The sequence below is a fragment of the Atta colombica genome, unplaced genomic scaffold (assembly GCF_001594045.1).
Source record: "Atta colombica isolate Treedump-2 unplaced genomic scaffold, Acol1.0 scaffold92, whole genome shotgun sequence".
NCBI lineage: Eukaryota > Metazoa > Arthropoda > Insecta > Hymenoptera > Formicidae > Atta > Atta colombica.
Window position 1 is genome coordinate 1,680,518 of NW_017259586.1, and position 18,456 is coordinate 1,698,973.

Consider the following 18,456-nt stretch of genomic DNA (forward strand, 5'->3'; position numbering starts at 1 on the left):
TATTATTTTATAGTTTTATATTATATATTTGCAATAAAATTAAAACACGTTGTATATTATTAAGATATATCTACATTGAAAATGTAACAAACGGATATGACTTACATAGTGTCTTTATAATCTAAAATAAAAAGTTTTCAATCTAAATAATAAAATATAAGATATGTTTTTATATTTCTAATATTGTTCTGCATGTATTAAATGCAAAATAAGTATACATAAAACTCTATATAAAAGCAAAGAGTAGAGTTTTATGTAATTATTTATTCATTCGAGTCTCAGAAGGCTTAATATTTAATTTGCAAAATAAGTTGTTATGCAATCATGTTACACGGAAATATATTTGTAAAACGTAATCAACATCGAAGTATTGTACGTATCAATCAATAATAAATAAATCCGACATGCGGTGAATTTATACATCTCTTAGGCGATAACTTGTTAAATGGAAAATTTTTACGTGGCAAATGGATATGACTTACGGACTTACTGGGCTATAATAAATCATTATTTTGTCGACTGACGGATAAATTTTATAGAATCGGCTTTACGTGCGGCAGTAGCAAAATGCAGCGAGGTGGTGCGTCCCGTGATTTTCATCGGAATATAAATCATTCGGTAGTCAGAATAGTATTTCTCGTGCGTTACGGCCAGCAATGTGGCCGGAAAACGTTGCTTCAACTTTGACGTTTACACAGATCGACGTCGATCTAACTCGATCGAACAAGAACTTGTAGTTCAATATGTACGTTACATCACTTGCCGTGTAACACGTAACGATTTTGATGGAAAAAAAGATTAACGAGCACATGGCGTCACATTTGTACCCCAATGCAATTTCACAGAGTTCAAAGCGCGACTGATCGTAGAATTGATAGGTCATATTAAGTCATCTACGTAATCGTAGAATGAATCAAAACAATCTAGAGTTTATTATGCTATCGAGAACCAAATAAATAACTATAAATGTAAAAGATTCCATTGATTGAAAAAATAATTTATGTAACATTTTGAATAGAGATTTAAATTTTTTTATAAAATATGATTTCTCTTGAAGTTAAACACTTCAAATATTCTTTCAATAATATCAAATAAAATAATATAAAATTTTGTTACTTTTATGTTATTATAAAAATTTTGATTATAGTTAGTTCTCAGTTAAAAAAAAATTTCTTAAAATTTATAGAAATAATTTTATTAAATCTTAATATAATTTTTTACTGGACTTATAATAAACATTTCTCATTCATAAAATATAAAATATGTCAATAACATTTATTCAAGGTTATTGCAGAAATTTTTCGCAACATGTTTCAAGTATCTCAATGTTACGAAATCATTGCAATTGAAATGAAAGAAAATGGCTCGTATAAAGAAGTAAGAAAATAGTTTTGTTTAAATATAAAAATGAGAAATATCGGTGCCATTTCAAGAAAAAGCAGCATAAAGTTGTGTTCTGATAATAATTGTGTTGAACTCCTTGTTGCAAGAATTGAGTAACACTATTTTCTATCCTGCTGACGAAGGTCATGATTGTTATGAATTTACGACATTGATTCCCAGATACATAATTTTTGTACATAAATCGTGTTGTATTACATTGAAAATGCATTCAGTATAAAGATAATATTTGATTTGATACAATTTCCGTTTTGAAATTAGAAATAATATAAAAATAGATGTAAAATATCTTATTTAGAAGATAATTTCAAATTTAATATTTCATATTGCTTAATTAGAACTAATGTATTGTAATATTTATAAAAACAAACAATAATTCCAGATCTACATTGTATAAAGTAGAATTATCGAATTGCTCTTCATCATACACTTATCTAAATAAGTCTTATGATTAATCAGTAAAGTTAATCAATAAATGAAATATTAGACGTCATATCTGAAAAATCTCACTGAGATAAATCTCAGAACAACGGCAGCTGATCTTTACTAATAGTTTTCACATTCTATCGCAGCATGCCTTTGCTAACTTCAAACGTGATACGTAAGCGAGTAGTTTTCTTCTTTTTTAATTCATAGAATTCCATGTCGAAGAATTGAATTGATCTGTTGTGATGCAATAAGAAATTAATAAAGGTACATTCTGAAAATAACAATATCCAATAACAATTATCCAATTATGTAGAAATTAATTTTAGATATTTAAGTCTATAGATATTATAAAGAGCTTGCATTTATCAGAAGTACGGAAATAGAATTTTTTATCAATACTAAAGATTTTAATTTCTTGTCAGTATTGAACAAGTATGATCATTTTTAAAAATTATATTTAGTGCAAGGATATAATTAATGTATTTATATACAATATAAATTTATATACAATTTAGTATATTTATTTATAATAGATAAAAATTAGAACATGTATAAATTCTACATGTAAAAATTTTTTAATATTATGAATAAACACAGATCACTTCGCGACTAAGAAGACAAATAAAATCTTTTAAATATCGATCGGGATTTGTATATCTCTCTAAACAAGAATGCCATTTTACACCTACATAAAAAAAGAAATGGCGAGACTTCATTGAACTTTCACGTTTCGAGCGCGCATTCAAGTGCACTTATTAGATTTAATCTAAATCCGACAATATTATGAAAAATTCAACTTTCTATTCTACCCGAAAATAATTTCCGCTCTCTCTCTCTCTCTCTCTCTCTCTCTCTCTCTCTCTCTCTCTCTCTGCCGATGATAATATTCTAATTTTCTAAGCTGCAACCGCAAATGCATGAAATCATATAAGTATAAATAAAAGATTTAAAAGGCTTTGTGTTAGATCTGTATTATTCTGATAATACGATACCCGAATGTCTCGATTCCAACGTATGTATAGCTTTTCATGAATTACTGAAAATTGAAACTCTATCATGAGACACGTAATGAGTTGAAATTGGTGCAGTCAAACTTTTCCTACTTCTTCTGCATTATATATGCTTACACTGATCGATGCCGGAATAGAAGCAGAAAGACAGCTCTTAATGATAGAGTTACGACATCGTTCGTAGCTTACGACAAAATAATGATATATCACACGACATATACCGGTTGTACAAAATTCAAGTAACAAGGAACTTAGAGAAAAGTCACCGATACTGACATACTACTTTGTCTTTTTTAGACAATATTTCTTAAATAAAAGATAAAAGTAAAACATTAAAAACATAAGTACAAACTAAAAAGTCTATCAGATAGTATAAGCAGTTTTATACTGTTTGCAATTTTAGAATAATTAATTTTTTCATATGGTAAGCAAAAATGAGCATCTGATAAAATGGGCTTCAAAACTGACACAGTAGACAGTAATATTATGTATTCCTATTCTTTTCCTTTTACAGGAATTATCTGTATAAAGTACCTACAAGTAAATGTATATAAAATATTCCAGAATCTCTTTTCACTTTGTTATAAAATATTTTTATTGAATCATATGCATATTTATTTTATGCTATTTTTTGCAAGATGCAAATATGTAACGCGATTGTCAAGACACTTTTTTCACTTATGCACGATTGTCTTCAGCTCCAATAGAGTTATTTGACACTATAAAGCAATATTATAAGAATTAAGTTAGTTCATGATCTGTTTTAGATAGGTATGGCGGTTTATACTGCACCCCAATTTTAAATTTAAAATCGTATTATGAAAAAACTATGAGAAAAAAATAATATAACTGATTTAGGAAATTACAAGCATTTAAAATGATGTAATATTATCAATAATATAGTCACTGTTATTTAAACTACACAATTTGCAAAAGAAAATCATAAAAATTTTATTTTCGTATTCGTAGAATTCGTTTTTAGCTATTTTAGCTAATTTGGTATAGAAACAAACTACAAATGAATTTGTACTTCTTTAATTAGCTAAACAAATGATGATTTTATTAGTATTAATAAAATGCAATAGTTTCTAAGAAATAAGGAGGTGTTACTTTAAGAGATCTATGATAATATCGGCGACTTTCTTCTATTATTTCACAAGTTGGAAATCCAGTATATTACAAATAAATGCTCAGATATGAGTTCTGTTTTATATCTCTTTCATTGCTTCTCATTTAAGGTTTTTTTCCTTGGAAAGACTTTTTCCATTGTAATTAAATTAATTAATTTCTGGTTAACAAAACTTTAACGTCTTGTAAATTGTTGTTATTAAATTGAGAAAAAACAAAATTGTGCAAAAAATCTCTTACAATCGTAAATAACTCTAAGGGATAACATTTAAAAATATTAGAAAGATATTAATCGTTATTTCTTTCTAGAGTTTGATAAAACACCTGCGTTGTTTTCAATCTTATTATACACACAATAATTAAAGATTGAATAATCTAATGAGTTTGAATAATTATCTTATAAGAACGACGTAAGCTTGCATACACATAACTCTTATTGCATAAGATACATATTTATAGTATCTAAAATGTATCTTATTTAGATTGACCTGCTTTTTGCATTGATTAGATTTACAGATTTTAATCTATTTCCATGATTGCTTTTTCTTTAATTGAACACTAATCAACTTCTAATGAGCTTTCGTATTTATTCGAATATCATATATTTGTTCAAGTACCAGATCAAGTAGCAGCAGCTCAGTCATCATCGGCCACCTTTTGGAATCCCTCTACCAGTATCTTCTCTCAGGACGATAGCGCAACTTTCTTCCCTACGGCCCATGGTCTGGTGCAGACTCACCCAAGCAGTAGTGTATTCCGAAGTGGTTTTGGTGGAATTGACAATCTCGGTAGTCGAGGAGTGACGATGAGGCCGCCGAGAACACGGCCTCTTGATTATACTGAACGTGCTACCGCCGAATTGCGGCGAAATCCGTCGCTCTCATCGCCCGAGGAGTGTGCTCGCGCCTGTCGTGAGGGAGAACCTCCTAGAATATGTTATTATCACTTTACACTTGAACATTATACCGTACTTGGCGCGTAAGTACATCTCGAAGAATCTCAAAAATTTTTTCAAACGATTAGCTTCTAACTTTAGCTACAATCCGAAGTAACGTGAATATTCCTTTCCTATAAAGTTTTATATTTATGAATTTATAAATATAAATGTAAAATAATTTAATAAATTTTTATTACTTTTATTATTTTTATATTATTATTACTATTTTTATTCTTTTTATATTTATGATATTATTTTATTTAATAATATTAATATTATTTTTTGAATGTGATTTACAAAATGGCAAAATAATTCTTATAAAAATATTTTTTTTAATCGAGAAAACTAGATGTATTTTAAAAAAAATCAGTTAATTCTTATTACTAGAAAATATAGTTGAAATTGAACTGCTCTATACGTTTATATTATATATTGATTTGCAATAATTTAGGATGTATGAATTGCATGACTTTGTTAATTAATATTGTGTAAAATTGCCATAAATTTTCAGAGCGTGTCAAGTATGCACACCGAACGCTACCAACTCTATATGGAGCGAGTGTCAATGTGTTCTGGCGGACGGAGTGGAACGAGGTATCCTGACCGCGAACAGAATGATCCCCGGCCCGAGTATTCAAGTTTGTCAGGGCGATAAAGTCGTGGTTGACGTAGAAAATAATATTCAAGGATCGGAGGTCACGATTCACTGGCACGGCGTGTGGCAGAGAGGAAGTCAGTATTACGATGGTGTACCTTATGTAACGCAGTGTCCCATTCAACAGGGTAATACATTCAGGTACGCGATCTTATTTTTAATATAACAAATTTATATATCTTTCATAAAACAAAATTTTTTGATATAATTTTTAATTATTTACATGTTGATGTAAATAAAATTTTTTATTTTTACAGATTGCTTACGTTTAATGAAATGTAAGCAATCAAGAAAAGAAAATATATTTTATTAAATTTTTCATAATTCATAAAACTAAGAACTGTTTCTAATATCTTAAAATAAATATTTATACTGTTTTGGAATGATATGATAATTTATTAAGAGTGTTTAGTTTTGAGGGTTTTGCAAGAGATGACATTAATGTCAGTGTAAGATTCAGTTATCATTTCTTAATGCTTAGTATTACTCCATGATATTTAGCCGTTTATTTATTAATAATAGACGCAGTAATATCGTATTTATACATTTTAAAATGGAGCTTCCTAAACAGTATTTTTGACATTTTTGATTTTGCGTTGCTTTTTTAATCAGAAAAAACGCGGCGGCTGAAGGTCGAATAGAAGATGATAAAAATTTATATTAATGTTACTCCATCAATATAATATTAAGACAAATATTGATTTTTGATTCAAAATGGTGATTTTAATGTTAACAAAAATTGGAAAACACAGATTTGCAAGCATTATTGAACAAAAATCCAGCACAATCCAAAACTTGCGAGAGAATGATATATTGATCATACAACAGTTATTAAACATTTACATGATATATTGTTTAAATAAATCAGTTTTTAAGAAAAAACCCTCAAAACTAAATCATACTCCTAATATTATTGAAAAAACGTACCGTAAATGTTTTCTTAAAATTTGAACATTACATATATGCAACATAAATATAAATTAATATATGTATGTATGTACACATGTATTATAAAATTTATATAACAGGTTTATATATTCATAATATAAAACGATTACATGACATATATAGGTACCAATGGGTAGCCGGAAATGAGGGTACACATTTCTGGCATGCTCACACTGGCATGCAAAAGATAGATGGTCTCTACGGAAGCATAGTAATTCGACAGCCACCGAGTAAGGATCCCAATAGCAATTTGTACGATTATGACTTAACCACGCACGTGGTGCTCATCAGTGACTGGTTCCATGAGTTCGCTGAAGAACGTTTCCCCGGCCGTCTTGCAGTCAATACCGGTCAAGCACCAGAAAGCGTGCTGATCAACGGGAAAGGTCAATTCAGGGTACGTCTCACTTATTGTTAGAATATTAATATATTATATCGAACAGAGAATAACATTAGCTGACATTATTAATAAGCATATTTTGATTTATAATAGAAATGTTTTTATAATAAATATACATTCTTTCATATAAATAAAATTGCAAATGAAATTTAACATTTTCAAGATATTTTAGTATTTATTAATTGTTATATTATTATAGAAATGGATTATAATTTATTTCTGAACAGATATTTTTTATTTCTAATACTTTGTTGTATGAATAGTTTGTATTTCTTGTTGTAGGATCCTAATACTGGTTTCATGACAAATACACCTCTCGAAGTGTTCACGATAACTCCAGGCCGTCGTTATCGATTCCGATTGATTAATTCTTATGGATCTGTATGCCCCTCCCAAATTACGGTCGAGGGTCATACTCTTACTCTTATCGCCACAGATGGTGTAGCAGTACAGCCAGTACAAGTCAACACTATAATTTCATTCTCAGGTAAAGCAATTAATCTAAATGCATTACAAGATTTTAAACAATTATTCATGAAATGGATGAATAAATAACAATAATAAATTATTCATAAAATAAGGCAAAAGATATTTTAGAATATGAATTTTTTGATAAAACAGTTAAAAATCATGAAAAATGAAACATTTTATAAATGTTATTTTAAACATGTTATAAATTAGACCTATTCAATTTGAATTTCAGAGCCAAAATGTGTAATCATTGACGCAAAAAAATTCAATGTAGATAAGATTTCGGGAATTGTAAAGTATTAATACGTATCTGAGTGACGCTTATCAACATTTTACAATCCCTGAAATCTTACAATGAATTTTTTTGTGTCAATGGCTTTGCATTTTAACTTCGGAGCTCAAATTAGACAGGTCTGTTATAAATGCATATAATAAATAATAAATTAAAATAATTTTTAAGAAATAATTAATTCAGTCAAATATTTTATTTTAAAAAATTTATCGGTAAAAATTATTTATATGACAGATTAGACACACTCAACTCCTTAAGTGAGTTCTTAGACTGATTACAAGTTGATTCTATTGTCATCCCGCGTCAAATGTCATATATAATTTTACATTCTCTCTTAGGTGAACGTTACGATTTCGTTATAAATGCCGATCAGTCTATCGGCGCTTATTGGATTCAGCTTCGTTCTCTTGGAGAATGCGGAATTCCGCGAGCGCAACAACTGGCTATTCTACGATATGCTCGAGGTCCTTATCAACCATCTACTGCACCGCCTACATATGACTTTGGTCTTCCTCAAGGCGTTGTAAGTATATATTTATTTTTAACATTAAAAACGATGCATATCGTACAGTTCTTTGCTTGGCGATTAGAGACAATTAGAGACAAGAAAAATTTAATTTAAATTTTTCTCATAAATTTCCAATTTCTATGGTCTTACAAAATCTTATTTCAACATGCACTGCCATCTGTGCGAATGAGACTAATAGAAGAGATTCGTACGTAACTCTTACAAAAATAGAAATTATAGTTCTTTATTTAAATATTATTTATATATTATCGAATATATAGATAGTATTTAAGATATTGATTTCAATATGATTCATATAAACAAAATGTAACAATCAGAAAAAAATCTGAAAATTATCTTCAAACGATACAATAGAAAACTTTCCAATCTATACTAGTTATGGAAGAAATGATGTTAAACACTTAAAAACATAGAATAGAAGAATCTGATATATTAAAATGAAACTCCTTCAAATTCGAAATATTTGTATTTTAAAGAAAGAAATGTATTGAATGTTTATAAATTGTAATTCAAAATATATTTTGAAAAGAATTAACAAACTATCTCATAAATGAAAAAGTAACATAGAATTGTATAGAATTTGCTCTGTGTTTTTAAATATTAAATGTGAAAAAATTAGTTGCATATAATGTAAAATTACATATAAAAATTTTTTCAGTTATTAAATTCAGTTATTAAATTAAAAAATTCCTCTTAATAAATTAATATACGTTCCGCGCAAACCTTTCTATTTAATATTTTGGCTCTAAAGAGAAATGCAATTATTAAAAAATTTCTGCAGATATATACGGATGTATATTAATTATGACATATGATGATACTGGTACATTAGGCTTTCTTCTTTAATAATTAAAAAAATTTTTATAACCATTATAAAATACATAGAAATATAAAAAAAAATACCATGATCCACGCGGTGTGATGGTCATTTAAAATTGATACTGTCTGAAACAAGTTAATAAATTAGATGAAGATACAAGGAGAGCGAACTTTCAAGCATCTTTTCTTTTCAGGTTCTAAATCCTCTGGATGCCATTTGCAACCGACAACGCGACGATGCAATTTGCGTGAGCCAACTAAAGAATGCTGCTCACATCGATAAGGGTCTTCTACAGCAACGCCCTGACGTGAAGATCTTCCTACCTTTCCGCTTCCTGTTCTACAGACCAGAAGAGGTTTTCCAACCACAGACCTACAATCGCTTCCTCGGTAAGAAAGCGCTAATAGCTGCCATAATTCGCAAAAAGGAAACAAACGCATCACGTGATGATTGCATTTCATTTTTGCTTCGCGTAGACACGGCACTTCTCAGGCTTCCTTAGAATAATGTGCCCCTTTGAAAAGGGATACAATCTACTTATCTCTTGGATTATATCCAAGCACGCGTTGCATGCAACATCTTCGACGATTCCTGAAGCTACAAGAATTATTTAAAATACTCCGCGAAATATATTCACTATAAATTTTTTTACATACAATTAAATTTGAATATATACATATAGTATATTATTCTATATTATATTATTACTAGTAAATTCGATAAAGCGCAAATTGTTTTTTGTTTATATGTAATATTAAAAGTGTATATAAAGTGTATATAAAGTGTTACGGAATTACGCTTTTCTGTTTTTCTTTATTAGTTAAAAGTTTATTAATTAAAAGTTTTTAAATCTCTTAACAAAAATATGCAATTTTTAGGAAAACTTTGCAATTTTCAAGCTTTGTTGCTCCAAATTTTATTCACTTAACTCTTTTAATAAGAAATATGCAACTTACTGTATAATTCTGATGTGTCCGCAGTTGCGCCGACCGGCGATCACGTGATTTCTCTCGTGGACGAGATCTCGTTCACATTCCCGCCGGCGCCTCCGCTCTCACAGATCAATGACATCCCACCTGAACAATTCTGTAATGGTGATAATAGGCCAGCTGATTGCGGCGCCAACTGTATGTGTACGCATATGGTCGACATTCCATATAACGCGGTAGTTGAAGTGGTTCTCGTAGATGAAGGTGTGGACACAGTATTTGCTATGATTATTATATTGACTGTCTTCAAGCAGGCTATTCCGGCATTGAATAAACAGATATTCTTCAAAGAAATTTTATTTAAAAAATAATATTTTCATATTTTATATTTTTTATCTTATAATTTCTTTCTCTTACAATACATTTTTTTGTAAAGTAAAGCAGATTTCTTTTAATCACATTTAACTTATGAAACTATTTACACGCAAAGAACAATTTTATTAAAATATCTAAAAACTTAGATCTGAAAATAATTTTGTTGGACTAAACAACTGCCTAGGAAATTTAAACATAATGCTGTAAAAATTTTTAATGTTCTAGCAACTAGCTCCTATATAATTATTTTTACAATTTAACAAAATTATTTTCAAACCTATCTATTAAATATTTCAGCAAAATGTTCTTCTCGTATATAAATACCTTTTTTAATTCTTCGTATGCGATCGATTACAGTACAACAGCCCAACTTATCGCATCCCTTCCACTTGCACGGATATGCGTTCAATGTGGTCGGTATTGGCCGTTCTCCCGATAGAAATGTGAAGAAAATTAATTTGAAGCATGCCCTCGATCTCGATAAGAGAGGTCTCTTGCACAGAGAATTCAACCTGCCTCCTGGTAAGGACACCATCGCAGTTCCCAACAACGGTTACGTCATCTTCCGCTTCCGCGCGGACAATCCGGGTAAGTTAACAAGGACAATTGAAAACTTTTCGCGTGATAGTCCGATGAGATGCAAACCGTTTCCGTTCGCAGTTGCCGCACAATTACGAAAGTTTGCACGGCACATTTATATGCACTGACCTATCTCTATTGTATGTTTTGTTTGTCCAACTGTATTAGTAAAATAGTTAGACAAAAGTTTCTAGTTTCTAATTTTGTAATGACTTGGTTGCGATAATTTTTCACAAATAAATATTGGAAAATAAAAGCTATTACATATAATAAAATTAAAATATTAATTAATAAAATATTAATTATAAATTAAAATAAAAATATTAATTAATAAAAATTAAAATATTAATTGCATGTCGATAAAATAATTAATTTATAACGTTTTAAATAGAATACAAATTACAAAATATAATATCACAAAACATAATATGGAGGTAATAAAATATTGTAACTGATATCAAATGAAATTGTTGCTGCTGATGAAATTATAATACTAAATTAATATTATTAAAATAAACTAATATTTTTAATTATTAATCCATAATTCTGCAATTAAATTTATAATGGTGAAATTAATAACCATTGTTTTTGTTAAATTATAGGAATTTATAGAAAGCCGTTATCACTTTGATTATAAATTTTATCATCGTCGATTATTGCAGTGTAAAATAATCATCGTGATTAACCCTAGTTATTTTAACTCTGATTATACACTGGGATCTCAGAAACCTCAGTGCAACTTGCTAAATCGAAATCTTTTCTAAACTTTTTTCTTTCTTTGAATCTATATATATCTCGAAGTTCCATAATTTTATCGACTTTTACACATTATGGACTTGTTTCTTAATTAATTCTCCATCGATCGAAAAAAAAATTAATTGAAGTATGTCCATTTTTTTGGAAGTTACGGTAACAAATATGAATGGGATCCTAGGGACACGAGTATGTATATCAAGGATAGAAAAAAAGAATGTGTATAGCTAAGATCAATATTATATTGATTTTCTTTGTAGGATACTGGCTGTTCCATTGTCACTTCTTGTTCCACATATTGATCGGCATGAATCTGGTTCTACACGTGGGGACGCAAGGGGATCTGCCGGCGATACCACCGAATTTCCCGACTTGCGGTGACCATTTGCCACCCATTACGCCACCATTATCGCTGAATGTGTTGGACGCGTTCCATTGATACGTGCACGATGAGCTCAGAAACTGAGAGATGGAGAGACGCTCCAAAGTCCATACGATGCTTGTAGCATATTCCTGTAAAGTAGCGAGCCTATAATATCGATTTTTTTTTTCAAATATGCAACCTCGTCGGCCGTTCTCGAGAATGTGCTCTTGGCTCGAGAACAGCGATCGATCGAGTGAGGAATCCGACGGATGTCGACCCGCTGCCTCGCGAGAATGGCTAAGAGCAAAAAAGACGGTGAGGAAAATCAGATGTTGAGGAGATTCGCGAAGCAACGGGTTAACAAAGGCGATCGACGCTCTACTGGGCGTCGCGAAAAACGACGAACGTTCTCAGAAGTTACGATGACTTTAAAGTTGAGAGATTATGTGTTGACGGCAGTTGATAATTTATTGTGTTCCAGATGCTTCACCCATCACTATTATTTATGCTAACCTGCATGTTATCCTTGTTATCTTTTTGCTTGCTACGAAACTTATTTCTATTTCCATTCATATTTCGCGATCATAAAATTTGATTTAAGTAACCATCTCTTACGTTAAAACATATTTATTTGAATATAAAAAGATTGGATATGTAAACTGTATCCATAATAACTATAATCCGCAAATGTGGCGAGTGAAGCATCTCAGCAGGAACCTTACGAACGTTACTGGCTAACGTTTGTAACGCTCTGTATATAATGTAGAAATAGTCACTATACTTAACGAGATATTAATGTGGGAGTAATGGGGTACGTAGAATAGGAGGGGCATCGCCGGGAAGCCGTGATGACGGTTCGGGTGGAGAATTATCATTAGGATAAATGCCCTTCCAACAGGCTGGATCTGTACGATCACGGAATCCGCAACTATCAAAATTATTTAAGGATCCTTACATATTAACTTTGAAAGTTTAAAGATAAAAATTATATTTTATACATATAGAACATAATATTTATTTAAACTTAATAGTGACTAACTTTATATTAACTGTAAATCATTCAACTTTATTTTCATTGATCAGTCATTTTAATCATCTTTGCGACTACATCATCTTAAGGTGCTTCTACATAATTCGCAAATCGCAAAACATAATTCGCAAACACAGATTTGCGTTTGTTTTTTCATTGCATGCAGTTGGTTTTCGTCTGTGTGTGTTTGTGTGCGGTGATTGTCATGCGTTTGCGAACTACATTTTGCGATTTGCGGATTATGTAGAGCACCTTTATACGTATTCTTACTCTCTAAATTGTTTGAAGTGGAATCTCAAAGAGTGAAAATTGAACCAGTTGAAAAAAAGTAACTCACTTTTCAATCTTTAAAAGTAACATTTCACTTGTCAGAGTGTTTCACTCTAAAAGTTTAGAGAGTATCTTTTTATTTATTTGTTCATTATTTAAAAAACCAGAGAAAAAATATAATAACAAGATAAACAATTTTGTAAAAGTGTAACATGATTGATTGCAAATGACGAATTTCCCTCGACAGATCCAGGCTCTTAAAACAGTTTTTTAGTTAGGAAGTGAATTCGCGCATGTGCCGCGAACAGCCCGAAATTGCTCGTTTCATTTGTTGTTTTGTCAGCCTAAAATTAAAATTGATGAAAGTATCGGAGTAACATTCATTCGGCGCGCTTATTCATATTTAACATAAAGAACGTAACAATGTCGAAAGTGCAACAGAATCGTTTATCTTTAGAGGACTGAGATTTATTTTTAAATTAAAATCTTAGCTCTTCCTCGACCATTTGTTATAATTTATTTCTTGTTTCACAATGTAATACTTTTTCAGCGTCACTATAACTTCTCCGTCCTGTAAAGGTTAATGATTGTCATTCTTCTTTCAGCTGCATCGAGCGTACATAAATATATTTATTTTTTCACTTTCCGTTTGCGTTATCTTTCGAAATTCAGCGACATCCTAAATTGATCTGTCTCGAAGGCACAGACATAGGCTGATATTTTATCATTAATATATGCGCAATGCATACGGCGCAACAATAGCTGTACATTTATTCATGGTGCCTCAATTTTCTATAGATATGTTTATATGCAACTTACAATTAACGCTTAAATCGTTCGGTTATACAAAATAAACAGATGCAGAAACATTAGAGTAGGTCCACAACCTTGCTTTAAGAGGACTTAAGTCTAAAGAGATTAAGTGACAATAATTTCTGCCTTTAAACTGTTTTTGCGCAGATTTAGGCGTTAACCGTTAGATTTAAGCGAATTGAACAAAACCCAATTCTTACGGCCTAAAAGCATAAGTTCTGTGGCCGATATATCGTCACTTACAAGCTTACGGCCTTTTAAAGCAAGATTGTGGCCTTAAGCCTTACTTAGATATGCGAAATCGCAAACGCGCGTGCATCGTGCCTTATACCTATAGATAAAATTTTCCTGATACATTTCGCTAAATACACTCGTCAGGATCACTGAGACACGAAATACTCAATAGCGTAATCGTGAAATGCACTTAATTCGCCGACTTAATGCAAAAGAGATGTAGCGTGGATTAACGAATTTTTCAGTTGGTATTGCCAAGAGAAAGGAAATCCATTTTTCTATTATAAAAATATTCTATCATAAAAAAAAAAGATAAAAAAAATAAAAAAAACGATTAAAATCATTTAACCTAGAGATATTTTTTCATAAATCACTAATAACTAGAATATACAAAAGTACATAATTTTATACAACATACTCACAAAGTTTTCCTTTCGTTAAAATAAAAACAAAGTACCACCTGAAAAATCATCCTTTTTTTTTTTAAATTGTAATCCTTTTGCATTGAACTATCGAGTTGTTGTTGCTTTCTCGAGTCGGCCGTTCGCTTTCTCGCCTTGACAAAGGAGAACGTTCCTGGGATTAACAAGAACGATTTAAAGAACCGTGCAAAAGCCGACGCGATGTGAGAGCGAGAGGATGTATCTACGATACTACCAATCGAGGCGGTCGGCTTCGGAGACTGTGACAGTATGTCAATCTATTTGAATAGACGCGGTTTTGTGGGATAGCAAATATACGCTGTGTTTTTAAACTAATCGTTTTATTCTTAATAAGAAATAGTTTAAAAGAGATATCAAGGAGATAACGTACCTGCCGTTTAATTAACTGTATTACGAGCACATTGATTCTGCGTTTTCTCGTGAAGAAATCTTCTAAAAATTCATTGATTCACTCATGGCGTAACGATGAACAGATTGATTTCATCGTCGATGTTTAATCATGATTTATCATTCGCAGGCAATAAGGAATACGGGATACTTAAATCTAATTAATTTTCTGTGTGGAGATAATCTGTGTGCAGATGATATTGTATCGTATTATTAAGGCTAATCAGATTAATCGCAACATCGATACATGGCACTTTTAATAATGAATCTGTTTATGGAATTATTATAATTAATTATTAGGTATAAGATAAAGGCAATAGTCAATTATTATTTGAAAACGTCATGTCACTCCGACATTATACATTCAGAAAGTTATAAAATTCTAATCAAACTTTTAAGAGTAGTTAAATAATTATACATGCGATAAAATACTATTGTTTTACAAATTACATGTCCAATTTTTAAGCCACTCCTTGCAGGCTGTGCATTATATATATTATTATTATAAAGAATTTCACTAAAGTTTTCTATACATTCGGAATAATTTCTAATTGATTTCGCCACAAATTTTTTATCGACAATAGTTTTTAAAGATGAAAATCTGAAATAGACATATTTTGATTTAAATATTTACGCATGTTATCGAATTAATTGTCTAATTTAAAAATTTCTAATTTTGCTAAAAAAGTAAATTTTGCTAAAAAAAGAAAATAAAAAGATCGATCATATAGTAATTTTGATTAACAGTTATTTGATGAACTCTTCGAGCAGGTACATCGATCATTGTAAATATTGTAATACTGAAAATTTTCCAGTATTCATGTAGCTAGTAATATCAGTTTTCTCCCCGTGTAATTATTCATGTAACTAAATACCGTATAAATACTGTCAGTTACCATTCGTAAATATATGAGTTTTCGTGTTTTATATGGAGTATTTAAGCGAGAGTTATATTTGTGTATGCGTAGGGACACATGCAAAACTGCTGCAGACACTCATTCGTATTTTATTCTAAAAATGTATTTTTAATAATAAATCGTTTGTAAAAATAGCATTTAATAATTTTAATATTATACTTCCAATGTAATTATACTACCATCGTTGTGTTTCTTTAGAAGAAACTTTACTAACCTATTTCTCAATTTTCGCATAAAGACTTCGAGCTGTTCTTAGATGTCCAACTTTAACTACCGTAATTTACTGACTGGATGTGCTAAGAATACTTATTTTGCAAAAAAAAACGTAATGACTCTTACAAAGTCCGCTCACTTAAAATAAGAAGGTAAGATAGAAGATCATAATAGGATAGTTGGATATGAAAGTTGAAAAAGATGTTTCTGGCAGAATAAGAACGTAAAAATGAAATGCGATTCGTAATCGGAATTATCGTTATTAACTCTAATAACACAAGTCACAATGCTCTCATTCGGCGCATATTATTGAAGCAACATTTATTATTGTCACATTACCGCAGAATTCGTATAATTTTTATGCAAAGATCATAAACTATGATCGTCGACTACATGGAAAAAAATACATAAACTCAAACGTGACTAGCCAGTACATCGCGGATAGTAATAAAAAAAATTGTTCTGAATATTTCTTAAACATTAAATGAACATAACATTATGCATATAAATGAAAGTTACAGAAAATTCGTAATTACTATTGCAAATTATCTACCAAGCAGAACAACATGTTACGATAACGTCAAAATAACATTAAAATGAGTCGGAAATGATTGAAAAATAACTTTTAATCATTTCGAAATCATTTCGACATTATTTTATCATAATGACTTGTTGTTCTGTTTGGATATAATAAGTAGAAGAAACAACGATACTCTATTTTAAAAAATTATAATTTATAAACGTTTCGCATAATTCAAATTACTGCAGATATTTGCCAATAGAAATAAAAGACACATATGTTTTTCAGATTAATAAATTTATGTACAAAAAGCATTTATCTAATATATCTTATTTAAGATCAATACGCAGTTTTGTAAATTCTAGTGTCTATGCTTATGACTATTATATTATGATACATACGCAGTCTAAAGCACGAGAATCATTCCACGAATGATAAAGCTAAATATAAAAATACCAATGTGTGAATACGTATCGTTTTACGTCGTGCTTATCCGCAAATAATTTTATTTCATCAATACTTAATCCGCGTTTCTGGTATCTAAGGTGTTCGTCGTTGATATTAACAAGTGCAAAAGTATAAAAAAGATCTATGTGAGAAAAATGGTGAAAAACGTGTAATACTTGGCATCAATACAAATTTCATTGCTGAAAAATTTTCAAATTGTCAAAAAAGATAAATTAAAAATCATTATGTAATATTAAACTTGGGCTATTAACATTTCTATTATTATTAATTCATATTTTAATGTTAAAGCAACAGTTTTTTATTTCATGTACATTACGACAAATGTAGTAAGTTGACTTTCAGTCATAAAGCGACAAAATAACTTTTTATAATAAAAAAAAATGTTAACGCAATGTTCAATATTTTGTTCTGTACTTTAACTTTATATTTCTTACATAATATTTTTAATTCTTTTAAAGTTGCATCGATTGCAGTTTTACGTTGAACCGAATGCCTGTCATTCGTGCGGTTGGAATAATGCCATAGCGACGCATATACATAAAATTTGCGTTTAATTAGAGTAACGTTAATGAAGACAATGGAGTTCTAGTTTTTGATAAATGAAACTAACGGGAATATCACTTCCCGGAGTAGTGTGAACCGATGTTGGATGGCGGTCCTCTGTGATGATGATGATGCTTCTGTCCAGGACCGGAATATCTACTTCCTGGTCGAGAATGCACTATCGCATAATGATCGCTATTCGTCGATATCGACCTCGTGGAATTCATGGTGGATCCCCCGGAGGCGTACCCTTGCTTTCCGTTTAACGAGTACCTAAACACAAGAAGGATCGTTCAGGTACGCCATCGCATGCGTCGTGATGTATAACATGAGACATTAATTGCCGTGACTCTGCATACTTAAATATGACTTTACTTATTGTCAGAAAGGTTATGATCAATTTCGCCAGAAAGACTTGAGATTCTTCGATCACACATCCTTAAATTAATTTTTTATGATCAATTATAAAGGAGTAAAGTCATTTAAGTGGCTCAAATCAATTATTGAGAAGCTAATGAAATCACCGTTAGATTAAATCCGAATTGACACGCATACTTACTATACACATACTTACTATATAAATATATGTATATATATA

The 18,456-nt window shown here is 30.4% G+C and overlaps 2 protein-coding genes across 3 annotated transcripts in view; one reads left to right on the forward strand and one right to left on the reverse strand.

The window, feature by feature from the left end:
* The window catches only part of LOC108693557 (laccase-4-like), a 59,933-nt gene extending 46,998 nt beyond the window's left edge, over positions 1-12,935 (forward strand). Inside the window, exons 2-10 of the mRNA XM_018202557.1 lie at positions 4,583-4,946; positions 5,417-5,701; positions 6,632-6,905; positions 7,191-7,395; positions 8,010-8,194; positions 9,214-9,409; positions 10,001-10,213; positions 10,682-10,912; positions 11,917-12,935. Coding sequence (XP_018058046.1) covers positions 4,583-4,946; positions 5,417-5,701; positions 6,632-6,905; positions 7,191-7,395; positions 8,010-8,194; positions 9,214-9,409; positions 10,001-10,213; positions 10,682-10,912; positions 11,917-12,095 — 2,132 coding nt within the window. The 3' untranslated portion in view covers positions 12,096-12,935. The remainder of the gene's footprint in view (positions 1-4,582; positions 4,947-5,416; positions 5,702-6,631; positions 6,906-7,190; positions 7,396-8,009; positions 8,195-9,213; positions 9,410-10,000; positions 10,214-10,681; positions 10,913-11,916) is intronic.
* Positions 12,936-17,726: 4,791 nt separating this feature from the next.
* Positions 17,727-18,456, reverse strand: part of LOC108693559 — a 36,638-nt gene continuing 35,908 nt past the window's right edge. For both annotated transcript variants that reach the window (XM_018202564.1, XM_018202563.1), the window contains exon 9: positions 17,727-18,131. In XM_018202564.1, the coding sequence (XP_018058053.1) occupies positions 17,933-18,131 (199 nt within the window). In that variant the 3' untranslated portion in view covers positions 17,727-17,932. The remainder of the gene's footprint in view (positions 18,132-18,456) is intronic.